Source organism: Salvia hispanica, chromosome 5 (genome assembly GCF_023119035.1).
Source record: "Salvia hispanica cultivar TCC Black 2014 chromosome 5, UniMelb_Shisp_WGS_1.0, whole genome shotgun sequence".
NCBI lineage: Eukaryota > Viridiplantae > Streptophyta > Magnoliopsida > Lamiales > Lamiaceae > Salvia > Salvia hispanica.
Window position 1 is genome coordinate 4,769,906 of NC_062969.1, and position 19,254 is coordinate 4,789,159.

The window sequence follows — 19,254 nt, forward strand, 5'->3', positions numbered from 1 at the left end:
GGGCATTTCTTTCAAAACGTGATTTCATTATGAAAATGTGAATCTTTGCTCAAGTATGTTGTCATGCCATGTTTTGTTTTATGATTACCTATCTGCTTGGCTATGCCAATTTAAGTTAAATCGAATTCGGGTCCCATTAAGGCCGCAAACCCTACTCGGACTAGTGTACACATAAGGGGATCGTGAGCTAACAAAGGAGTTGGCCGGTCCAGTGACCGTCGTGGAATGTGGCCACATTCCCGGTTCACACAAGGTTCAGATATGGTATATCTATGTTACGTGATTGCGCAATCAAATTTTAATGAAAAGGAAAGTATTTAGTGACTCGGGTCTTTTAAGTAAAACCCCGTGATCACTCAACTGTGGCATTGACAATTAAAGATAGAACTATTTTTGGCAATGTGCCCACTGAGTATATCAAATACTCAGCCCTGCATGTTATTTTTAAATGTGCAGATTGAACGTGGACGAGCAGGCGAAGGTGTTGGGACAAGAATTTTAAATAAGTAGTTAGGTAGCCCAAAGTAGCATGTCTTCATACGTGCTATTTTGTCTTGGACTCTTCCGCTGCAATCTAAAGTTATGTTCTAGAAAGTTATGAACTTAGTCTTGATACGCTGAATTCATTTTGACTATGTACCCATATGCCTTTGAGACTATTGCTTTAAGTGATTTCACCCCTTTTATGTTGTCCCTTGATTATTGTAAATTGTTTAGTCGTGAAATAGCTACGCTCACTAGCACTAGGGAGTTGTGGTCGTGACAATTGATGTTGCTGTAGCCCCGAGTCTATTGAGACGCAACCTTTTCGGCACGTTCGGATCCATTCCCGATCGAAATGTGGGGATATCTTTCAGAATCTGTCGAGTCTCCCAGTGCTTGAAGGGGGAGACACACCGTTGAGCAAATACTCCTCCATCATCAACTCTTTGACATCGCCATAGTTTTGGCCGCTGCCCATCATCCACATGTGATTTTCGTATAGACCCTGCCATCTGCCAATTTCGGCTTTCATGCGCTCCCAATACTTTCGGAGTTGGTCAAGATTGTGGGCATTTGCCTCTGGAGGCTTCGTTTCAGCGTATCTAGTCGTGATACACCCCATAACCCTTCATTCATTAGTATGTTGGATGCAATCGGGTCCTCAGAAATGTCGACCCAACACCGAGCCAGGGCCATTGACTCCGCTGGGGTGTAGTTCACCCTCTTTTCTTTCCGTTTGGGCACGGGCTCAGACACCCCCTACCCTTTTCCTTCGGCGGGGGAGTGGGATCCTCTTTGGTAGGAGATGGCTCTATGTCCAACAAGTTGTAGTTGTCGGTGCTGAAATCGGGAACCATGTTGGATTCATTTGAACCGAGGGTACCGTGCATGCTTGGCCATAGCCTTTGTCGCCGTAATGCGGGTCATACCCTCATCCGTAGCTCCTATGGCGGTAATTTTGTGATGCATGCGGAGTTAACGGTCTACTAGCACCGACGTAGACATGGCCTTGGTACGGAGGGAAGTTGGGGTATGGGGGACCTCCGATGTACAGAGGGAAGCCGGGGTATGGGTGACCACCATGCTATTGGTTTTCCCCGAAATTTTTGGGACTACCATCAGAAGTCATTGCTAGAGAGAGAGAAACATTTTAGAGATGAGAGAATGGAGGGGTGTAAAGTAAAAATGAAATAGATGCGGGAAGTGAAATGATAAAAGAAAACTGTAATTAAAAAAAAATGGCCGCAAGATCGGCGGTGCGCGCCGCAATGACCGACGATCGCATCCGGGCGTGGATGGGAGCATGTCGGTGGGAGGAGGTCGTCGATTGGCGGTCTGGCTACAATAGGCGCCGATCGATTGGGTGGCGAATCGATGCCTTTATAGTGGGTGTTGTTACTAAATTACACTGTAAATATAATTAAGTATTCAGTTTATTCAGATTGAACGCTGGAATTTCGAAATTTCGAATTTTCTATTATGTTAGTATTAATATTAATTAATTATTTTTCCAAGTATTCTATGCGTATCGGCATTGAATAAATGGAAAGTTGCCATTTAAATCAAAATTTTTTGTTGATTTCTAGTCCATCCCATGACTTACAAAAGTGACTAATCAAATCATAGTAATTTTAATATTTTTCAATTATCCTATACAATTAAAATTTTGATGAAATCTGTCATTTAAATCACAATTTTTAGTTAACTTTTGGATACAGGGTTATACTAAAATGACAACCACAACTAAAATGATGATGTACTAACAATGAGAATTCTTAGATTTAGAAGTAGATTAAACCTTAGCATGTCACGTGGCAGACTTGCTTGTCTATGTATCGCATATTGCTTGATTATCTTTGATTTCGTATCGTAGATTGTTTGGAACCATATGTCGAGTTGTTTGCCTGTATATTGTAGATTGTTTGCCCACGTATCTCATATTGATTGCCTGTGTATCGCAAATTGCTTATCTAGGTTGTCATTTTAACTATAGTGTCACTATAGTGCTCTGATTTTGTATTGAAGATTGTTTGCCTAAGTTGTCATTTTAACTATGGTGTCATCATCATGCTTCCCTTTAGATAAATTTAACCTTGCTCTATATTATGATGATCGATTTTAGATGATTATTATATAACCGGTGAAAGTCACAACCAATTTTATCAAAATTTTAATTGAATGAGATAATTGAGAAATGTATCAAAACTGTGATTTTAATTAGTTGTTTTTATAAGTTATGGAATTGACAAAAGTCAAACAAAAATGATGATTTAATTCACAATTTTTCCTAAATAAATTTATGAAATAAGTAATCTGACTAGTTTAGGAAAAATTACTAGGTATACTAGAGAATTTAAATTTATATTGTTTTATTATATGATGGGTATAAATATGTTTTGCAGAATGGGTTAGTCATCGTGTCTGAAATTTGAATTCGGGAACGTTCCAGAGAAAGAAAAGGTCAATCAGCTCACGAGATTAGTCAAGAACATCAGCTCCTCCTCCAATTTCATCTGGATCTGTTTTTTTTTTCAGGTGCGGATTCTCGAATTCCGTCTCTTTTTACTACTTGTTTCTTGTTTTGCCTTGGATTTGTAGTTTCTTTGCGAACGGATTGTTAAAATTTAGGGTTTTGCCAAAAGACCGAATCTTTGAACTGCCGATTTATGTTTTAAATAGTGTGAAATCGACCTCTTCAATTTTGTGTTTTGACTGGTTTTCCCCCCAAAAAATCTAGGTTACTAGTTATAATTTGAAGCTTATGTTCTTGTTTGAACAGTTGAGGGCGGAGAGGTGGTCTTACTCTTGGGCTTTTGTGAAATCCCTTGGTTGTCAAAAGGTGAGAAACGTGCTACTATTAGAGATCGTATTTTGCTGTTTAGCTATATATTTTGCGATTCTAGAATATTGTTGTGTTTCCAAGGTAATTTGATTGGTTGAAATTTGTCAGTTAGGAACAGTAATTTGAATACGCATAGACATGATAAGTTTGTGATAGTTGTGTTGTATATGCTGAATCTTAAACTGATTTAATTGGTTGAATTTATTCACTTAGACTTAGGATCAAGAATTTGAACTGCCATAGACATGATAAGTTTCTTGTAGTTGTATATGTTGAACCTTGAACTGATTTGATTGGTTTAATTTTGCTACTTAAGTTGCTGGCAGATGTGGAATCCGATTTCTAGTAGTATTTGTTACTAGCATTACATCTTGATAGTCTGGTGTTAGTGCTGGAGGAACTAACATTATTTCCTTCTCTCTTTGAGATGCACTTCTGGTCGTCGTCATCATACCAAATGCAGCGAGACTTGTGTTTATGGATGCCAAGAAATTTATGCAGCTTGTCGAGGAGAAGAAAAAGAGAGTTTTGGCGAAGAAGGAAGCACCCCTGAAATGGGAACAAAAGCTAGAAGCTGCTGCAAAGGCACGGGCTGATGCTGAAGCCAAGGCGAGGATGGCAAAAGCTGCCAAGCACAAGGGAAGGTCTGCATCAGTGTCTGATAGCGACAGTGATAGTGATCGTAGTGAGGAGAGAAAGAGGACTAGCAAGTCCCACAAGAAGCGAAGAAGGCACAGCCATTCAGATTCAGACCATGAGAAGAGGAAGAATAGGAAATCCAAGAGGAAGCCAAAGAGACGATCATATGACTCTGATGATGAAAGCAGCGATGAGTACGACTTGGAGGAGGAGAAGAGGAAGGATAGGAAATTGAGGAAGAAGCCAAAGAGATCTGATGGCGACAGCAGTGATGGATATAGCAGCGACTTCGGAGAGAAAAGGAGGCGGCATGGCCATAGGAAACGCAGGCATGATTCACACTCAGCTTCAAGTTCTGATTCTGACAGTGACGAGGATGGTCATGCTGTTCGAAGAAAAAGCAATAGAAAGCATCACAAACATCACCACCGCCATCATCATCATGGACGAGCGCGTGATTCTGATTGGAGTGAGGAGGAGACGGGCAGAAGGGAACAGCGTAATGAGCACAAGTCTGATTCTGATAGGCACCGGTGGGGTAGGAGGAGCATATCTCTGGGGAGATCATCTGATGATGACAACAGAAAAGGCGACCACCATGATCACACTAATGGTCGCCAACGGTCACATGAGCTGATGACACCCAACAAAGATGAAGCCTTGCAGCGTATTGAAGATAGTAATGCACCTGAAAATGCCAGTATAAATGGCCAAGATTAGATGTTATGGAAAGCCATAGAAACCACTGACCATTTGCTTTAGTTATCTTGATAATTTATTGTGCTAGGCTAGCACGAAACTTCCATGGTCATTGATTCTTAGAATGTTTGTATCTTGACTACTTTCAAATTTGTCATCTGCTTTGGAACGTTACATTCGTTTGTTATAAAATTGACTGCGATCTTTCTCAAGTGCTTGACTATGAATCTATATCAACCTCAATAATCAAATAGGTATAACTTGTATAGAAAACAAATCGTGAGAAACCAATGTACAGGTTAGAGAAACCGAATTGGTAAATTATTAGTCAATGACTTAATTTACTTAGTTATGTAATTGGAGTAATAATAGCCAATTGTCATTTGAATGCGATTCTCTCTTAATTTGGCAACTAGGATTGGCAATGTGTCGGGATTTATATTTAATAATACTCCCAACAGAACCAATGATTTTTGTTACTACACTATTTTAGAGTTTATTGGATCTAAATTCACATCACTATTTACGTGTCTTGAGCTGGGAATAACTAATACTACTAAGTCTCATTTTACGGTTTTCTGGAAGTCCAATAGTATAACATGCTTCATAAAATATGGTGATGAAACCTTCAGAATGTATCCTACTGAAACAAGACATGTACCCTAATAACATGCTTTCATTTGAATTTTTGTTCGTAAATAGGCTAATATACTGTCTCTAGAATTTTTGATAAGTGCGTGCACGGTAGTAGGTACAATATCAATGGTTGATATTATCATTTAAATAACCATGTGGGATCAACATTAAAACTGTAGCTGAATTTCAAATAAATCTCAGGAGCCATAACAGTGAACTTCAAACACAATCTTCCGATTTTTAACAAATCAATTGAGATTTCACAATGAAGAAAGCTGAATCATTTCCTCTGACAACAGAAATGTAAACATGTCAAAGACACTGAGATATTCAAACACATTGAAACAACATAGCAGTGGGGTGAATCCGATTCTCAGGAAACAACTTGAAGCAAAAATATACAAGTCTGCCGATGTCCCCCCAGCTTATTATGTCACACGACAAGACAATCGGATAGGGGGCTTGGCAGAGAGCCATTGTAACATTTTCCCGCACATATAGAACAAAAACAGAAATGTAATATCCCCAAAAATAGAAAAATCTTTCATGTGGGCATTTGCATTGCCAAGAGCTAAATTATTTTTGCAATTATCAGCAGCGCAGAACAAGATGTCATCAAAAGAGAAAGTTTGACCTATATCTAAGCAGCAGACTCCTTGGCAATCTTCTCAGCCTTGGCAATCACCTCCTCGATTCCTCCAACCATGTAAAATGACTGTTCTGAAAGGTCATCATACTTACCATCCAAGACTCCCTGTTACAGAACAATCAAGAGAGACACATCAAATAACGATCATATATGAACCATGTAATTCAGTGGTGCATAAATTAACAAGTCTATCAGCATAATATAAACAGAAGGAAAATAGAAATATACACATCCACTCTGTATCATAGCAACAGCACCTTGACAAACGGTACCAAATAAGAATTACTGATCTCATGAAAGACAGGAGTGTAACAATATTTACCTGGAAACTGGTGATGCTCTCCTTCAACTCAACATACTTTCCTGGGGCACCCGTGAAAACTTCTGCGACATGGAAAGGCTGGCTCAAAAATCGTTGGATCTTACGAGCACGTGCAACAGTCAATTTGTCATCTTCACTGAGCTCATCCATTCCGAGAATGGCAATAATATCTTGAAGATTCTTGTAGTTCTGCAAAACTTTCTGGACACCACGAGCTGTATTGTAGTGTCCCTCTCCCAATATGTGTGGGGAAAGCATGCGAGATGTTGAATCCAGAGGATCGACAGCAGGATAAATACCAAGCTCAGAAATCTACAAGTACAGGCAGAAAAATAATAAATAAATAAAAAAACGTTCGTAAAATTTCTTGAAGCAAGTTATAAACAATATATACATACCGATCGTGATAACACAGTGGTGGCATCCAAGTGAGCGAAGGTGGTTGCAGGAGCAGGATCTGTCAAATCGTCAGCTGGCACATAAATAGCTTGGACTGATGTAATAGAACCCTTCTTGGTCGTAGTAATACGTTCTTGAAGACCTCCAAGATCAGTAGCCAAAGTAGGCTGATAACCGACAGCAGAAGGAATACGTCCAAGCAAAGCAGACACTTCAGAGTTGGCCTGGAAAAATATTAAACACAACACGTAACATCAGCAACATGCAAAATACAAAATGGCTAAACAATGAATAGTTATAACAAATTAAGCCTACTTGGGTGAAACGGAAAATGTTATCAATAAACAGAAGCACATCCTGCCCCTCAGCATCACGGAAATGTTCAGCCACAGTCAATCCAGTAAGTCCAACACGAGCACGAGCACCCGGGGGCTCATTCATTTGACCATAGACAAGAGCACATTTGCTCTCAGCCTGAACAAGTAAGATAACAAAACCTCAGTAAAAAGGTAATACCAAACTGGATAACAGAAAACATCCAGAATAAGCATTGCTGAGTTGCTGACCTGCTTCTCATCTAGCTTAATGACACCACTTTCAATCATTTCCCGGTACAAGTCATTACCCTCACGCGTACGTTCTCCCACACCAGCGAAGACAGAGAAACCACCTGACAGACAAACCAGCAACAACAATGAGATATTTGTTTAGCGATGCATCACTAAAATGCAGAAATCCGACAAGAACTAACCATGAGCTTTGGCAACATTGTTGATCAGCTCCATGATAAGCACTGTCTTTCCAACACCAGCACCACCAAAAAGCCCAATCTTTCCTCCTCTTTGGTAAGGTGCAAGTAGGTCGACAACCTGGAATTTCCAATACAAAATTAGAAAAGTAATGTCTAAGAGAAACCCACTGAGATTGAGAAGAATGAGGTAGATTTGGTCGTTCAAGAGGATCTCTGCAATGACCAGTACAAAAGTACCTTGATACCAGTGACAAGAATTTCTTGTTCGGTAGATTGCTCCACAAAGGATGGAGCTTCACGGTGAATGGGTAAGAAGTGCTCAGTCTCTGCATAACAACAGTTCATTGGTAAAGCTTCATTTTTTCCAATCACCAACAAGAAATGACTTCTTCCCAAAAGGCAATATTACTTACTAAGATCACCCTTGTGGTCAATGGGCTCTCCAATGACATTAATGATGCGACCTAGAGTGGCCCTACCAACAGGAACCTACAACCATGCAATATAATCGTTAATCGACAAGATACCTACAACAATGACTTGAGCAATTGGCACAGTTGACAACCAAAAGTGTCATTTTACACCTGATTCTAGGTAAGCAAGGGCCAGTGGAAATTGCTCAAGTTAAGTAACCCCAATCAATATCAGGAAACCAACAAATTGTCACCCCCATGGCAGTATATAAACTTTTAACTAGATCATATAATTTCAGTCAAGTGACCAAATGTGTCATCGAGAGCAACAGACGCATTGCTTTGATGAAATTATAAAGTTAAGAAAGCTTAAATCTCAGACACGTCCATGTATGAACAAAAAGACTTATTATGATAAATCAAAGCTTTTTAAAAAAAGCTCATTTATCATCAATTGACCATGAGAAACGAATAGCTTATCCTCAGATCTAACCATCAAACAAAACACCCGGATAAAACCAATATAATACAAATCAATTCAACTCGATTTCATTATAATCCTTAAGAACAAAACACTAATTCAAACAATATAACAAAACAGAAGCTCAATAACAAAATCAAAATTAAAAAAAATGTAAATCCAATACGACGTCAACACATTAAAACTCACAGTAATTGGAGACCCCGTGTTCAGCACGCGCTGGCCTCTAACAAGCCCTTCAGTTCCATCCATAGCAATGCATCTCACCACACTCTCACCCAAGTGAGAAGCCACCTCAAGCACAAGCCTGATCTGGTTATCCAGAACCTCAAGCGCCGTCAGAATCGGGGGCAAACCGTCGTCGAATCTCACATCGACGACGGCACCGATGACCTGGCAGACCTTCCCGATCGCGCCTTTTCCGGTGAACTCGTCAGTGATCTTCCCAGTGTGGCCGTCATTGGATGGCGCCTTAGAGGGAGGAGCAGCCGGAGCTGCCGATGTGGCGTAGTGGCTGGCGAAGCGGTGGAGGAAGTGGCCGGCGGGTGAAGGCCGAGAGCTAGGCCTCGGGGCCGAGGGGATTGGAGATCTAGGTCGGCGAGCGGCGGCGGATCGGAGGAACGAGGCCAGGAGCCTCCGGGAAGCCATGGCGGAGGAGTTGATGATAGAGATTTGGAGAGATTGGAGAAATGGTGAGGAGAAATGGGTGCTAGGGTTTGTGTCAAAGGGGGTTATAATCTGGAGTGAAAGAGGAGTGGACTTTAATTTTTTTTTAACTTTTTAACCTGTTTTATTTTTACTGTGCTGTTGCGACGGGGTACCGTTTTCGGGTAAGCAGATAAAAAAGGATCAAGGAAATGTGAATGGGTTCAAATATGACACGTGGCGCTTAAGGGCTATTGACTCTGTCCTCAACAATTTTCATTTATTTTTCTATTTTTTTGTAGTAGTACAAACAATAATTTGCTCATGTTAAGATTATTTTGTACTAGTAATTTTGACGAATATAATGTTAATTTAAACTTGTAAAAGAAATTATCAAATATACTTGTAAAAGAAATTATCAAAGCCTAATTAAATTAACTTTCGATTCCATAACCTGTGTTACATCATGCAGTAATAAATTAATCCTGTGATTAGTGTAATAAATATCAAAATTATGATGGTATGGTAACTCATGTTGATTTGATTTCTACACTTTTTTATCATTGTGATACATAAGGATCCATCATGAATTACATAGTCTTGCTAAAGAAACGATATATTCGTTTACAACCGTTATTAAATAGACAGATTTGGTATGCATCATTTTCCAAATCGAATCAAAGATGGAGAAGAAGCAAAATTTTTAAAAAAAAAAATCAACAAGATACATTAAAAGAAGAGCAAATTGACATATGAAATTGATAACGTTGCATTATATTTCAAAATAATGATGCACAGTTCAAAAAAACATATACTCCACTTAAAATTTCAAATGTCAAACAAACCTGGGGATAGTATTATTATGACTATTACAAAATTTAAATTCCCTTTCCTCCTTCATGAAAGAAGTGCAATCTCCTCCTTGAATAACCTCTCTCTTGCTTTAGCAGCCTACAACATAAATAAAGATTGGTCACAACTCACAATCCAAACTTAGTATTTTTCTTAAAAGAAAACATAGTTAGCAATGTATACCCACGGTTCATAGTAATGTCACAACTATTTAGAAACAAACGAAGAAAACATACTTGTTTCTCCCAATTTGTGAAAATGGTTATTAGCGAGAGCAAAATCGTCTGAAGCGTTGCACCGGATAATATCCCGATCCAGAGGCCAACCCCTCTAAAATTAAACCAAAACGTCAGTGCAATCGCGATAGGGATTCCGAATAGATAAAACGATGCAAGGTTGATATAGGCGCCAATGTGCTGCCACCCGCATCCCCTAGCAACCCCTGCAAACTCAGCACATGGCACACTTGATTATGATATGCTCTTTTTTTTAAAATCGAGAACGACCTCGTTAAATGATTCTATTACGTTACATGCGTCACAATTATGTTATTTTTGTATCAATTCAAAGAAGTCCTTGAGGAAGCAGATGATTACCAGAAAGACATCCTTGGAGATTGTCCGTTATAATAGACAGACAGAGAAGCGGTGCCATGTAAGCAACGTAGTCCACGACTTCCTTCTCATTGCTGAAAATGTATCCAAAAACATCCCGGCTAGCAAACACACATGAACTTATACTCAACGCGCACACACCAGCAAGCAGCATTAGCGCCCTGACAGAGAGCTGGGCCCCCTCCGGCCTCCCGGCTCCCAGCTCATTTGAAATCCTAGTACTGAAGATAAAAAATCGAGCATTAAAACCTAAATTAATGACACACAAAGTGTTGGTTGGTTGTGTTGCTAATATACCTCGCTGCACCAGCAAATCCAAACGGTATTGCATACAGCGTTGAGATAGTGTTTAGGCTGTTGAAAAAGGGATAGTTATTAATGAGTCCGAAAACACACGCTAGGACTGGAAAAATTGAAGTAATTGTTTTCGTACGAGAAGGTTCGAATAAAAACATTCTTTCAAGTGAGAACTTGAGAACTGGTTGCAATGAATTTATTCATATTTCTTGCATATGTTCTCACGATAAAAATGGTTCACATACCACACAGACAGTACGGAGCTCTCAAGTTGGGGATTTGGTAATAGCCCCGACATCAAGATCATCAGCTCGTACGACCACCACTCCAGACTACAAAATCACCATATTCCATAACATGAGGCTCTAACAATACAAGACAAATGACACAATAACAAGCAACTCACCAAATCATAACAGCAGAAGGCACTGCAAAGCGGAAGAACTCCTTAATCCCGTTGATCTCGAATATCATACACGAGATTGGAGCTCTTGTTTTCTGGCAGTCGGGCGAGTACCACATATACAGACCTAAAATGGTGACATTCAACCACATAGAGAGGCCAATGGAGACTGCACCTCCGAGATTCTCCAACCCTGTTTTGTAGACGAGCACCCAACACACGGGCACATGGAAGCAGAGGGTGGTGCACGAGCTAACGAGCATGGGCCAGATCAAGCTCTGCATCTGGAAGTAACGAATGAGGGGCTGGAGAGCTGCGTATCCAAAGAGAGCTGGGATTAGGCACACTGAGAACCTCCCGGCCTCGTGAGAAATCTGAGGGTCTTGGCCAACCAATTTGAGCAAGTCTCCCATGTATATCCACAGGAGAGACATGGGAAAGCAGACCAAGAGCAGAGAGGCGATGGCAGTGTAAGTCTGAGTTCCGACCCTCTCATATTGCTTAGCTCCGAAAGCTTGCCCGCTGATCGTCTCTAGAGCACTTGCCATACCTAACTGTTGTTCACCAGTTCAGACAGTTTTCAAGAAACAAGATTGTAGTGAAAATTTCAGTGTGAACCTTAAAAATGCAGTAAGACTTAAAACTCAGATCAGATGAATGCTCTCTTTCTCAATTCTCAGTCTATAAACAAGGAGTATTATGAAGTTGAAATCTAGTGTGCTGATGCTTTGTTGAATCATAGAAACTACAAGTTGGAAACTGAGTGTGAACAATGCATTACTTGAAGTATTTGATTTGAACATTATAACACCCCAGCTTTGCAACCAATAGTTAGTCTTTGCATAAATGAAACTAAAGTCAATCTACATGTACTAATTAACAGTTTTGAAATCTGGGCTTTAATAGGTAGTAACTTTTACAAACTTGCTATTAACCCATGCTGACAATATAAGCTGTAAAAACATCCTCTTAACATGTCTCAAAACATAAATTCATTTGACCCTAATTTATCTAATTCAATTTTCTCTCTTGACTCACAATTTTTGTTTAACTAATTATCTCGATTATCTAAACATATATTATACATCTTATAAATGATTAGAATGTATAAAGTCAGTAAAATAAGCATATGCACCTCCTAAATCAAGAGTGATAGCTGACTAGGCGATAGCAGCTCTGTAGGTGATTTATGAGGAAAGCTAGACTAGAGCTGAAGAACAGAAGTGCTTACTAAATTTAGCAAGTAAAACAAAAAATGTTTACCAAATTTAGCAATTAAAAGACAAAGTCCACCAAGTTAAAAAAAATGCCGCAAAGCATCAAATTAGCAATCATTGAGGTGTAAAAAACAGAGGGAGAGGGGGAGTGGCATACAAGGACGCTGAAGCCAGTGACGCCAGCAAAAGAAATGGCTATGGCGGTGCTGGAAAGAGGGAGTTCCCCTAAGTGGCCGACCATCATCAATGAAATGACATTGAGCAAGAAGAATGAAAGAGTGACAGCCACCATCGGCCCTGCTAAATAACATAATCTCTTCATCTCCTCCAATATCTCTCCCCATCTTCTTCCTCTCTCCTCCTTCCTCACCAATCCCTCATCCATCTCTCTCTCTCTCTCACCGTAGACTTGGTTGAGAGTAAGGAGTACAAGTAAATGGTTTGTTTATTGCTGTTTTTCTCAGCTACGGTGGCGGCCACAAATCATACTTAACTCATATTTAACTCATTTACTCCTCATTTTTAATCTTCCACCAGTTTTCTCCACTGTTTTCACGGACCACGCGTTTTCTATGCATAATAGGTACTCCCCTCCGTCCGTATGAATCCTATTTTGTTAGTTAGTTAGTCTTATAATAAGAGTTATATTCTATTTTTTTTAAATTTTATTTAGAGGATGCGTTATATTGCTACTATTTAAGTTGCTAACTCTGTTAGCTCATCAATACAATGTATTAGAAATATTAACACGATAACATTAAAATGTTAATACATTATATTGAAGTTCAACAAAATTATGTGTTGACATTTTAATTTCATTATGTTGACATTTTTAATACACTGTATCGATGAGTTAACAAGTTAGCAACTTAAGAGAGTTAACAATTGATCACGTCCCTTTATTTAGGTGTATAGGAATTTAGTGTTCTTATGATTTTTCTATAACAAGCAATTCCACATCTGGTATAAAAGTACCCCTTTATTTAGGTGTATATGAATTTAGTGTTCTTATGATTTTTCTATAACAAGCAATTCCACACATGGTATAAAAGTAGTTTAATGTGTCAACATCTTATGCTATACTAGGGTGAAACAATATATTTGAATTAAAAAAGAGAATTAAGTTAGTGTAGCATATTTGGAATGATATTTGATTGGAGTTACTAAGTTCGTTTTATGTCTATTTGTATTTAAGAAAATTCAGGGATAAAAATTATACTCCACTAGTAAAGTAACTGAAAGGTGATATGCATTTACATAAAAATAATTTTAATAATAATACTAGTAATTATTAGTGGCACGGGGATTCACGATATAATATGTTAAAGTAAAGGAGTTCCACTGCAATAGGACTCTCGAGTCCGAAGAAATGTCAAAATGGTTCACGCGTGTGTATGATACTTGAATATGATTTAATCAACTCTTCGTCAATTTAGGCCCACTACTTAATAGTATCCTTTCTCTTCATTTTATCTTGAAATCTGATCACCTATATATTTCAAACAGCTCAAGTAATTTCAAGATTTCTTCAAATGGACGTATACTGTATACACATTCTACGATTTAACCAACAAAAATCTTTATACAAAGCGCGCACACAGCCAGAAACGCCCATTCTTGCAAGCAACAGTTATCGCCCGATGACTTTAACCATCGTCGCGCCACCAAGATAGAGACCCATAAGAGGGCCAGCGAGGAGCATCTGAGTTAGAGGATCGGTCGAGGGCGTGAGCACAGCTGCAGCAACCACTGAGCCTACCACAACGTATCTCCATATCGACAGCATTTGAGCCGAAGAAACCAACCCCAATTGTCCAAGAAGCAGTTGTATAACAGGGACCTGAAAATCATTCCATGAATGGAAATGTTATAAACAGACATTTCAAGAAAAAGTAGACAAACATTGCAAATTGGCATAAAAGAATGAGAGAAAACCTGGAAAGACAAGCCAGTGCTGAACATGAGCACAAGCACAAACTCAAAGTACTGATCAATTGACCACAGCGACTCAACCGCCCCCTCGGAGTAGCTAACGAAGAATGTCAGGGCGGCTGGAGTGAGAACGAGGTAGGAGAAGGCGATGCCTGCATAGAAGAGGACAGACGAGCCTAGGACAATCGGCCCCAGAAATCTTCTTTCCGCCACTGTTAAACCTGGAAGAACGAAAGCTATGATCTCGTAGAGTATCACAGGGATCCCTATTAGAAGGCCACAGTATCCAGACACCTGTAAAAGAAGATGATATTGCTTCGAGTTTCAGTCCAAAAACGCGGTAATCATTCCTATTCATGAATGGATATTACAGTAAAAGCTCTCAACTATCAAAACTCTTGAATGAAACAATGATCTCATCATATCTATCACAAACTAACTCATACAACATGATGAAATTCAAGAACATCAGTTGTCTTACTGAAACTAAACTGATCAAAATATATGAGGATACTAACAAACCTTAAGAGATGTGAAGAAAAATTCTCCAGGAGCAAGTTGTAGAAAACGAACGCCTTGTGCACTGATCGGAGCTTCGAGAATCAAGATGAGATCCTTTGAAAAAGCAAAACAACCAACAATGGCAGCTCCAACAGCCAAAACTGAGACAATTAGTCTCTGCCTCAGCTCCTCTAAATGGTCGTATACACTCATTTCTACGTCGTCTGGGAGAAGCTCTTTGCTCGGATAAAGAATGTCGTAGATGGAATTTCCCCCATCATCTAACTTATTGTTTAGAAAAGGATTTTCTTCTACATCATTGCTAGCCTCTGTAATTACAGAGATTAATCATAGTAGTTCAAATATTTCTCCATCTAGTTTGTGTTTTAGATACTCGAACGAAAACTGTGCAATGATTTTAACATCTCTACCAAAACGACAGAAATATTTCAATTAAAAATAGATTCAAATAGATCAGATTGCATAATCACTTCCCATAAATACCGGATGAAATAGATTCGACGATCAAACTTCCCAACTGTAAAAAAATGGGCCAGAAATTCGAGTTCTACTTCTAACTTACTGAATTTCTATTCAAAGAGCTAGGGTTTTCATTCAGCAATCAAATTAACTCCTACAAATTACCAATTCATGTTGTATCTGTGAAAATAAAACTACAAAATTAAGAGTTTCTACGCACCATTGAAATTGGTGGTTGTACTAATTTCTTGTTGTTTCTGCGTCGCATCTTCAACAGCAGAACAAGACAATCTTCCGAATCGCTTGAAAAGCTTCCTACTAGAGAAGCTCCGAGGATTGGGCGATTTCTGCTTGAGAGTTCTAGACAGAGAAAGCGAGTTAAAACATTTGAAATCGAGCATGTTTCTGCTGAGATGAGGATGGTAGATGAGCGCAGTCGCCATTGTTGGAGGTGGGAGCAGAATCAGAAGCGAAATTTTGAAAAGATGATTGGTTATAGATGGTTTACGCGGTGATATTTTTCAGTTTATTCTGGTGCAGGACGATGCGCGTTTTAGTCGAGGAGCACGTGGGTGAGCTATTATGCGCGCCTTTGTTTGTTAATGCTAAATACCTAAAACGTGTTTATGCTTCATAGGAAGTAATGGCCAAATTGATCGCTTTCACTTAAATCGATTTTCTTTTCTCTCTTTTTTTTCACCAAAAACCTAAATTTCTTGAATACTTTCTAAATGTTAGTATTATTCACATGAGACTAACAAAATTGGTGTACAGGTCATATAAAAATTGAAACAAAAATTTTATAATTCACCAGTCCTGGTTTCTTTTTTTCAGAGGGCAAATTTGTTACCTATTTTGATATTCTTTTACTGCAGGAATTCAAGAGCAAGAATGTGCATCAGCCCATAAGTAGAAGCTGCATTCACCAATAGTCACCACAGTTGCATGATCCTCCCTCGAAGTGGTGAAAGCGATTAGGATCACGTAAGATGATCAATCTCCCCGTGATCTTGGCTATGAGCTTGATCACCGTGTGGCAGTCCTCACAGACGCGCAAGTTCTTGTAAACACAAACAGGTCTCCCACTCGGTATCTTCATAATCCCATAAGCAACAGCTAGTCTTTCACTATGATACTTGAGCATATGCTGCTTTTCTTCTTCCTCCACATCATGCAGTACCAGTTTTGTGGCTGAAACATATCCCTCTTCTTTCATCCGCAAATCCAACTCTTCTAAGAAAGCATAGATGCTACTGCTATCAGGATGGGTCGAGTCTCCAACAGAAAACGTGTGAATCTTGTTTAGCACTTCAACCCAGCTATATCCTGGAGTTTTCTGAACACCCGTATCCCTCATTCTTAAACGCATCTTCTTAACATCTTGCCATCTCCCTGAAGCTGCGTATAAGTTGGAAAGAAGAACATACATCCCGGAATTCCATGGCTCCAAAGCAAAGATCATTTCGGCAGCCTTTTCTCCCAGTTCTGTATTTCCATGAATCCTACTAGCGCCAAGGAGAGCTCCCCACGTTGCTCCATCTGGCTCAAAGGGCATGCTTTTCATTAGGTTTTGAGCTTCGTCTAGGCGCCCAGCTCGACCTAGGAGATCAACCAGGCAGGTATAATGCTTTGAGTTTGGCACAATGCCATGATCTTTGCTCATGGAGTAGAAGTAATGTTTTCCCTTGTCCACCAAGCCGGTGTGACTACAAGCAGATAGAACACCAACCTATATCAAAACAAGCTCTACAAGTCAATACTTTTGATCAACAGATGGACAGGAACTTCTCACATAAAGAACAATTGATCAATGAAAACTTCCACGCTCACTTGTATAGAAAATTTACCTTAAGAAAATTGATCAAGAAAGACACCTCCAATGTGTTGCAGGAAAATTGATCAAGAAAGACAGATTTTAATACACACCTCCATTGTTCTTTCCTTCAGATAAAATTGCATCTTTTCTTGACTCTGTTTTTGAACCATTTTTTCCCTTTTTGTTTTACTTAAAATTTAATCAACTTGGAGACAGGATGCATCACAAAAGAAAACTATTTGATTCTGAGATAATGCAGTCTCAACTCAAGTAAATCAGTAAATGGAAGCAAGAAGTCAGAAAATGCAATTGAAATTTACCATTGTAACTTCATCAGGTTGTATAGAGGCTTGTTTCATTAACTCAAAATGTTGGAGAGCCTCTTTGCCGAAGCCATGTCTTGCATAACCAGTAATGATTGTATTCCACGAGATCACGTCTTTATCCTCAATTATCTCAAAAACTTCATAGGCCTCCTTGATTCTTCCGCACCTACAGTACATGGAAAGAAGAGCATTTCCCACATAGCAGCCGGACTCAAATCCGGCTTTAACTACGCGTCCATGTATTTGCTTACCAAGCTCAAAAGCAGCAATATCGGCAGATGTACTTAAAACACAAACAAATGCAGATCTGTTTAACCTTTCCCCATCCCTCATCGCCTCAATAAAAATCCGCAATCCACCCTCACTATCACCATTCTGAATGTACCCGGTTATGATTGCAGCCCAAGAGATGCAATCCCTATGTGGCATCCTATCAAATAAGTTCCTAGCTTTGGCAATATCATTGTTTTGAGCATAACCAGTTATCATAGTGTTCCAAGAACTAATATTCTTGCTCGGCATTGCTTCAAACAACTCTCCTGCCAAATCCATTTTCTGGCTTTGCACATATCCTGCAATCATTGCATTCCACGAAATGACATTTTTCTCTGGCATCTCATCAAATATCCTCCTTGCTTCATGCAACTGCCCGTTTTGTATGTAACCTGAAACCATTGCTGTCCACGTGAACACATCACGGCTTGGACATTCTTCGAACAATTTCCTTGCTTCTTTCATATTCCCATTTTGTGCATAACATGTAACCATCGTATTCCAAGAAACTTCATCTCTAACAGGCATACGCTCGAAAATCTGTCTTGCTTCAACAAACCTCTTCTTCTTCAAGTAACCTCCCATTAAACAGTTCCAAGAAACCAGCGCCCAATGCTCTTTACTCTCAAACAACGTCCTTGCCTCCTCCATCTTCCCATTTTGAACGTAGGCCGCAAGAATCCCATTCCAAGATATCTCATTCTTCTCCGGCATCGCATCAAAAACTCTCCTGGCCTCATCCAAGAACCCGTTTTGTGCATACCCAGACAACATCGCGTTCCATGAAACAACATCCTTCTCTGGCATTTCATCGAACAGGCGCCGTGCAGCTCCGAGATTCTTGTTCTTAATATTACCACTTATCATTATATTCCGAGTGACCAAACCCTTCACAGGCATTTCATCGAACACCTGTTGGGCTAGCTTAAATTGGCCATTAGACAAGTAACCGGATATCATAGTATTGTAGGAGATCGTTGATTTGCGAGGCATGGAGTTGAACAAGTGTAAGGCGGCGTCGCATTGGCCATTGCGCAAGTGGCTTGTGATAGCAATGTTGCATTTCACTATGTCGGAGTCTGTAAATTTGTTGCTTTTGGGCCTCGGCGGCTCCCGACTGGCCGGTGGGTCGAAGAAGTAGGTAGCACCGCGGCGCGGCGGCGTAGCACTCCGTGAAATAATTCGTGTTCTTTTCTGCGACGAGCGTATGATGGTGGTGTGGAAATGTCTGAAACGCATGGAATCATACGAGGAAAACCAACTTTCGGAAAAAATCCTTAAAACCGTGTGCTACTTTCGAAATTCGAAATTACTCCCTCCATCGCACAACAATGGTCCTCTTATTGTGGACACGAGTTTTAAAAAATGTAAAGAAGACAACCAAAATAGAAAAAAGTGGCAATTATTATGGAACAGAGGGAGTATAAAATTCATGTAACACATCAGTAGCACTATCAAAATAGTTGAAAAAGTAGAAAAAGAAAGAGAATGCGTACAATCTTTTCAGACAAGGATCATGGTCCACTTAACAATTTCTTTTTCTTTCTATCAATTTTTGTGACAAAATAACCGAATTTCATTCAA

At 39.5% G+C, this 19,254-nt stretch overlaps 5 protein-coding genes across 6 annotated transcripts; 1 reads left to right on the plus strand and 4 right to left on the minus strand.

Moving 5' to 3' along the window:
• Window positions 1-3,030: 3,030 nt before the first annotated feature.
• Window positions 3,031-4,875, plus strand: LOC125190633 (pre-mRNA-splicing factor CWC22 homolog). Its single transcript, XM_048087982.1, has 3 exons — window positions 3,031-3,161; window positions 3,263-3,322; window positions 3,753-4,875. Exon 3 carries the CDS (start codon window positions 3,803-3,805, stop codon window positions 4,682-4,684), a length of 882 nt encoding a protein of 293 aa, XP_047943939.1. The 5' UTR covers window positions 3,031-3,161; window positions 3,263-3,322; window positions 3,753-3,802; the 3' UTR covers window positions 4,685-4,875.
• A 780-nt stretch (window positions 4,876-5,655) lies between these two features.
• LOC125188201 (ATP synthase subunit beta, mitochondrial) lies at window positions 5,656-9,041 on the minus strand. The gene is made up of 9 exons (XM_048084959.1): window positions 8,504-9,041; window positions 7,834-7,909; window positions 7,658-7,746; window positions 7,421-7,538; window positions 7,236-7,339; window positions 6,985-7,143; window positions 6,669-6,893; window positions 6,271-6,582; window positions 5,656-6,053 (listed from the first exon to the last, which is right to left on the minus strand). Exons 1-9 carry the CDS (start codon window positions 8,960-8,962, stop codon window positions 5,940-5,942), a joined length of 1,656 nt encoding a protein of 551 aa, XP_047940916.1. The 5' UTR covers window positions 8,963-9,041; the 3' UTR covers window positions 5,656-5,939.
• A 716-nt stretch (window positions 9,042-9,757) lies between these two features.
• Window positions 9,758-12,883, minus strand: LOC125191227 (protein DETOXIFICATION 14-like). Of its 2 annotated transcripts, none has more exons than XM_048088743.1 (7): window positions 12,500-12,883; window positions 11,129-11,679; window positions 10,968-11,054; window positions 10,723-10,779; window positions 10,408-10,646; window positions 10,048-10,141; window positions 9,758-9,910 (listed from the first exon to the last, which is right to left on the minus strand). In XM_048088743.1, the coding sequence occupies exons 1-6, from the start codon at window positions 12,725-12,727 to the stop codon at window positions 10,077-10,079; spliced, it is 1,227 nt and encodes a 408-aa protein (XP_047944700.1). In that variant the 5' UTR covers window positions 12,728-12,883; the 3' UTR covers window positions 9,758-9,910; window positions 10,048-10,076. The 2 variants fall into 2 exon arrangements, with proteins under 2 accessions (XP_047944700.1, XP_047944699.1); XM_048088742.1 differs by having other exon boundaries at window positions 10,048-10,253; window positions 12,500-12,878.
• An 837-nt stretch (window positions 12,884-13,720) lies between these two features.
• LOC125188149 (sec-independent protein translocase protein TATC, chloroplastic-like) lies at window positions 13,721-15,775 on the minus strand. Its single transcript, XM_048084895.1, has 4 exons — window positions 15,476-15,775; window positions 14,797-15,104; window positions 14,278-14,568; window positions 13,721-14,182 (listed from the first exon to the last, which is right to left on the minus strand). The coding sequence occupies exons 1-4, from the start codon at window positions 15,696-15,698 to the stop codon at window positions 13,973-13,975; spliced, it is 1,032 nt and encodes a 343-aa protein (XP_047940852.1). The 5' UTR covers window positions 15,699-15,775; the 3' UTR covers window positions 13,721-13,972.
• A 321-nt stretch (window positions 15,776-16,096) lies between these two features.
• On the minus strand, window positions 16,097-19,187 carry LOC125188148 (pentatricopeptide repeat-containing protein At4g02750-like). Its single transcript, XM_048084894.1, has 2 exons — window positions 17,392-19,187; window positions 16,097-16,984 (listed from the first exon to the last, which is right to left on the minus strand). The coding sequence occupies exons 1-2, from the start codon at window positions 18,907-18,909 to the stop codon at window positions 16,178-16,180; spliced, it is 2,325 nt and encodes a 774-aa protein (XP_047940851.1). The 5' UTR covers window positions 18,910-19,187; the 3' UTR covers window positions 16,097-16,177.
• Window positions 19,188-19,254: the final 67 nt, after the last annotated feature.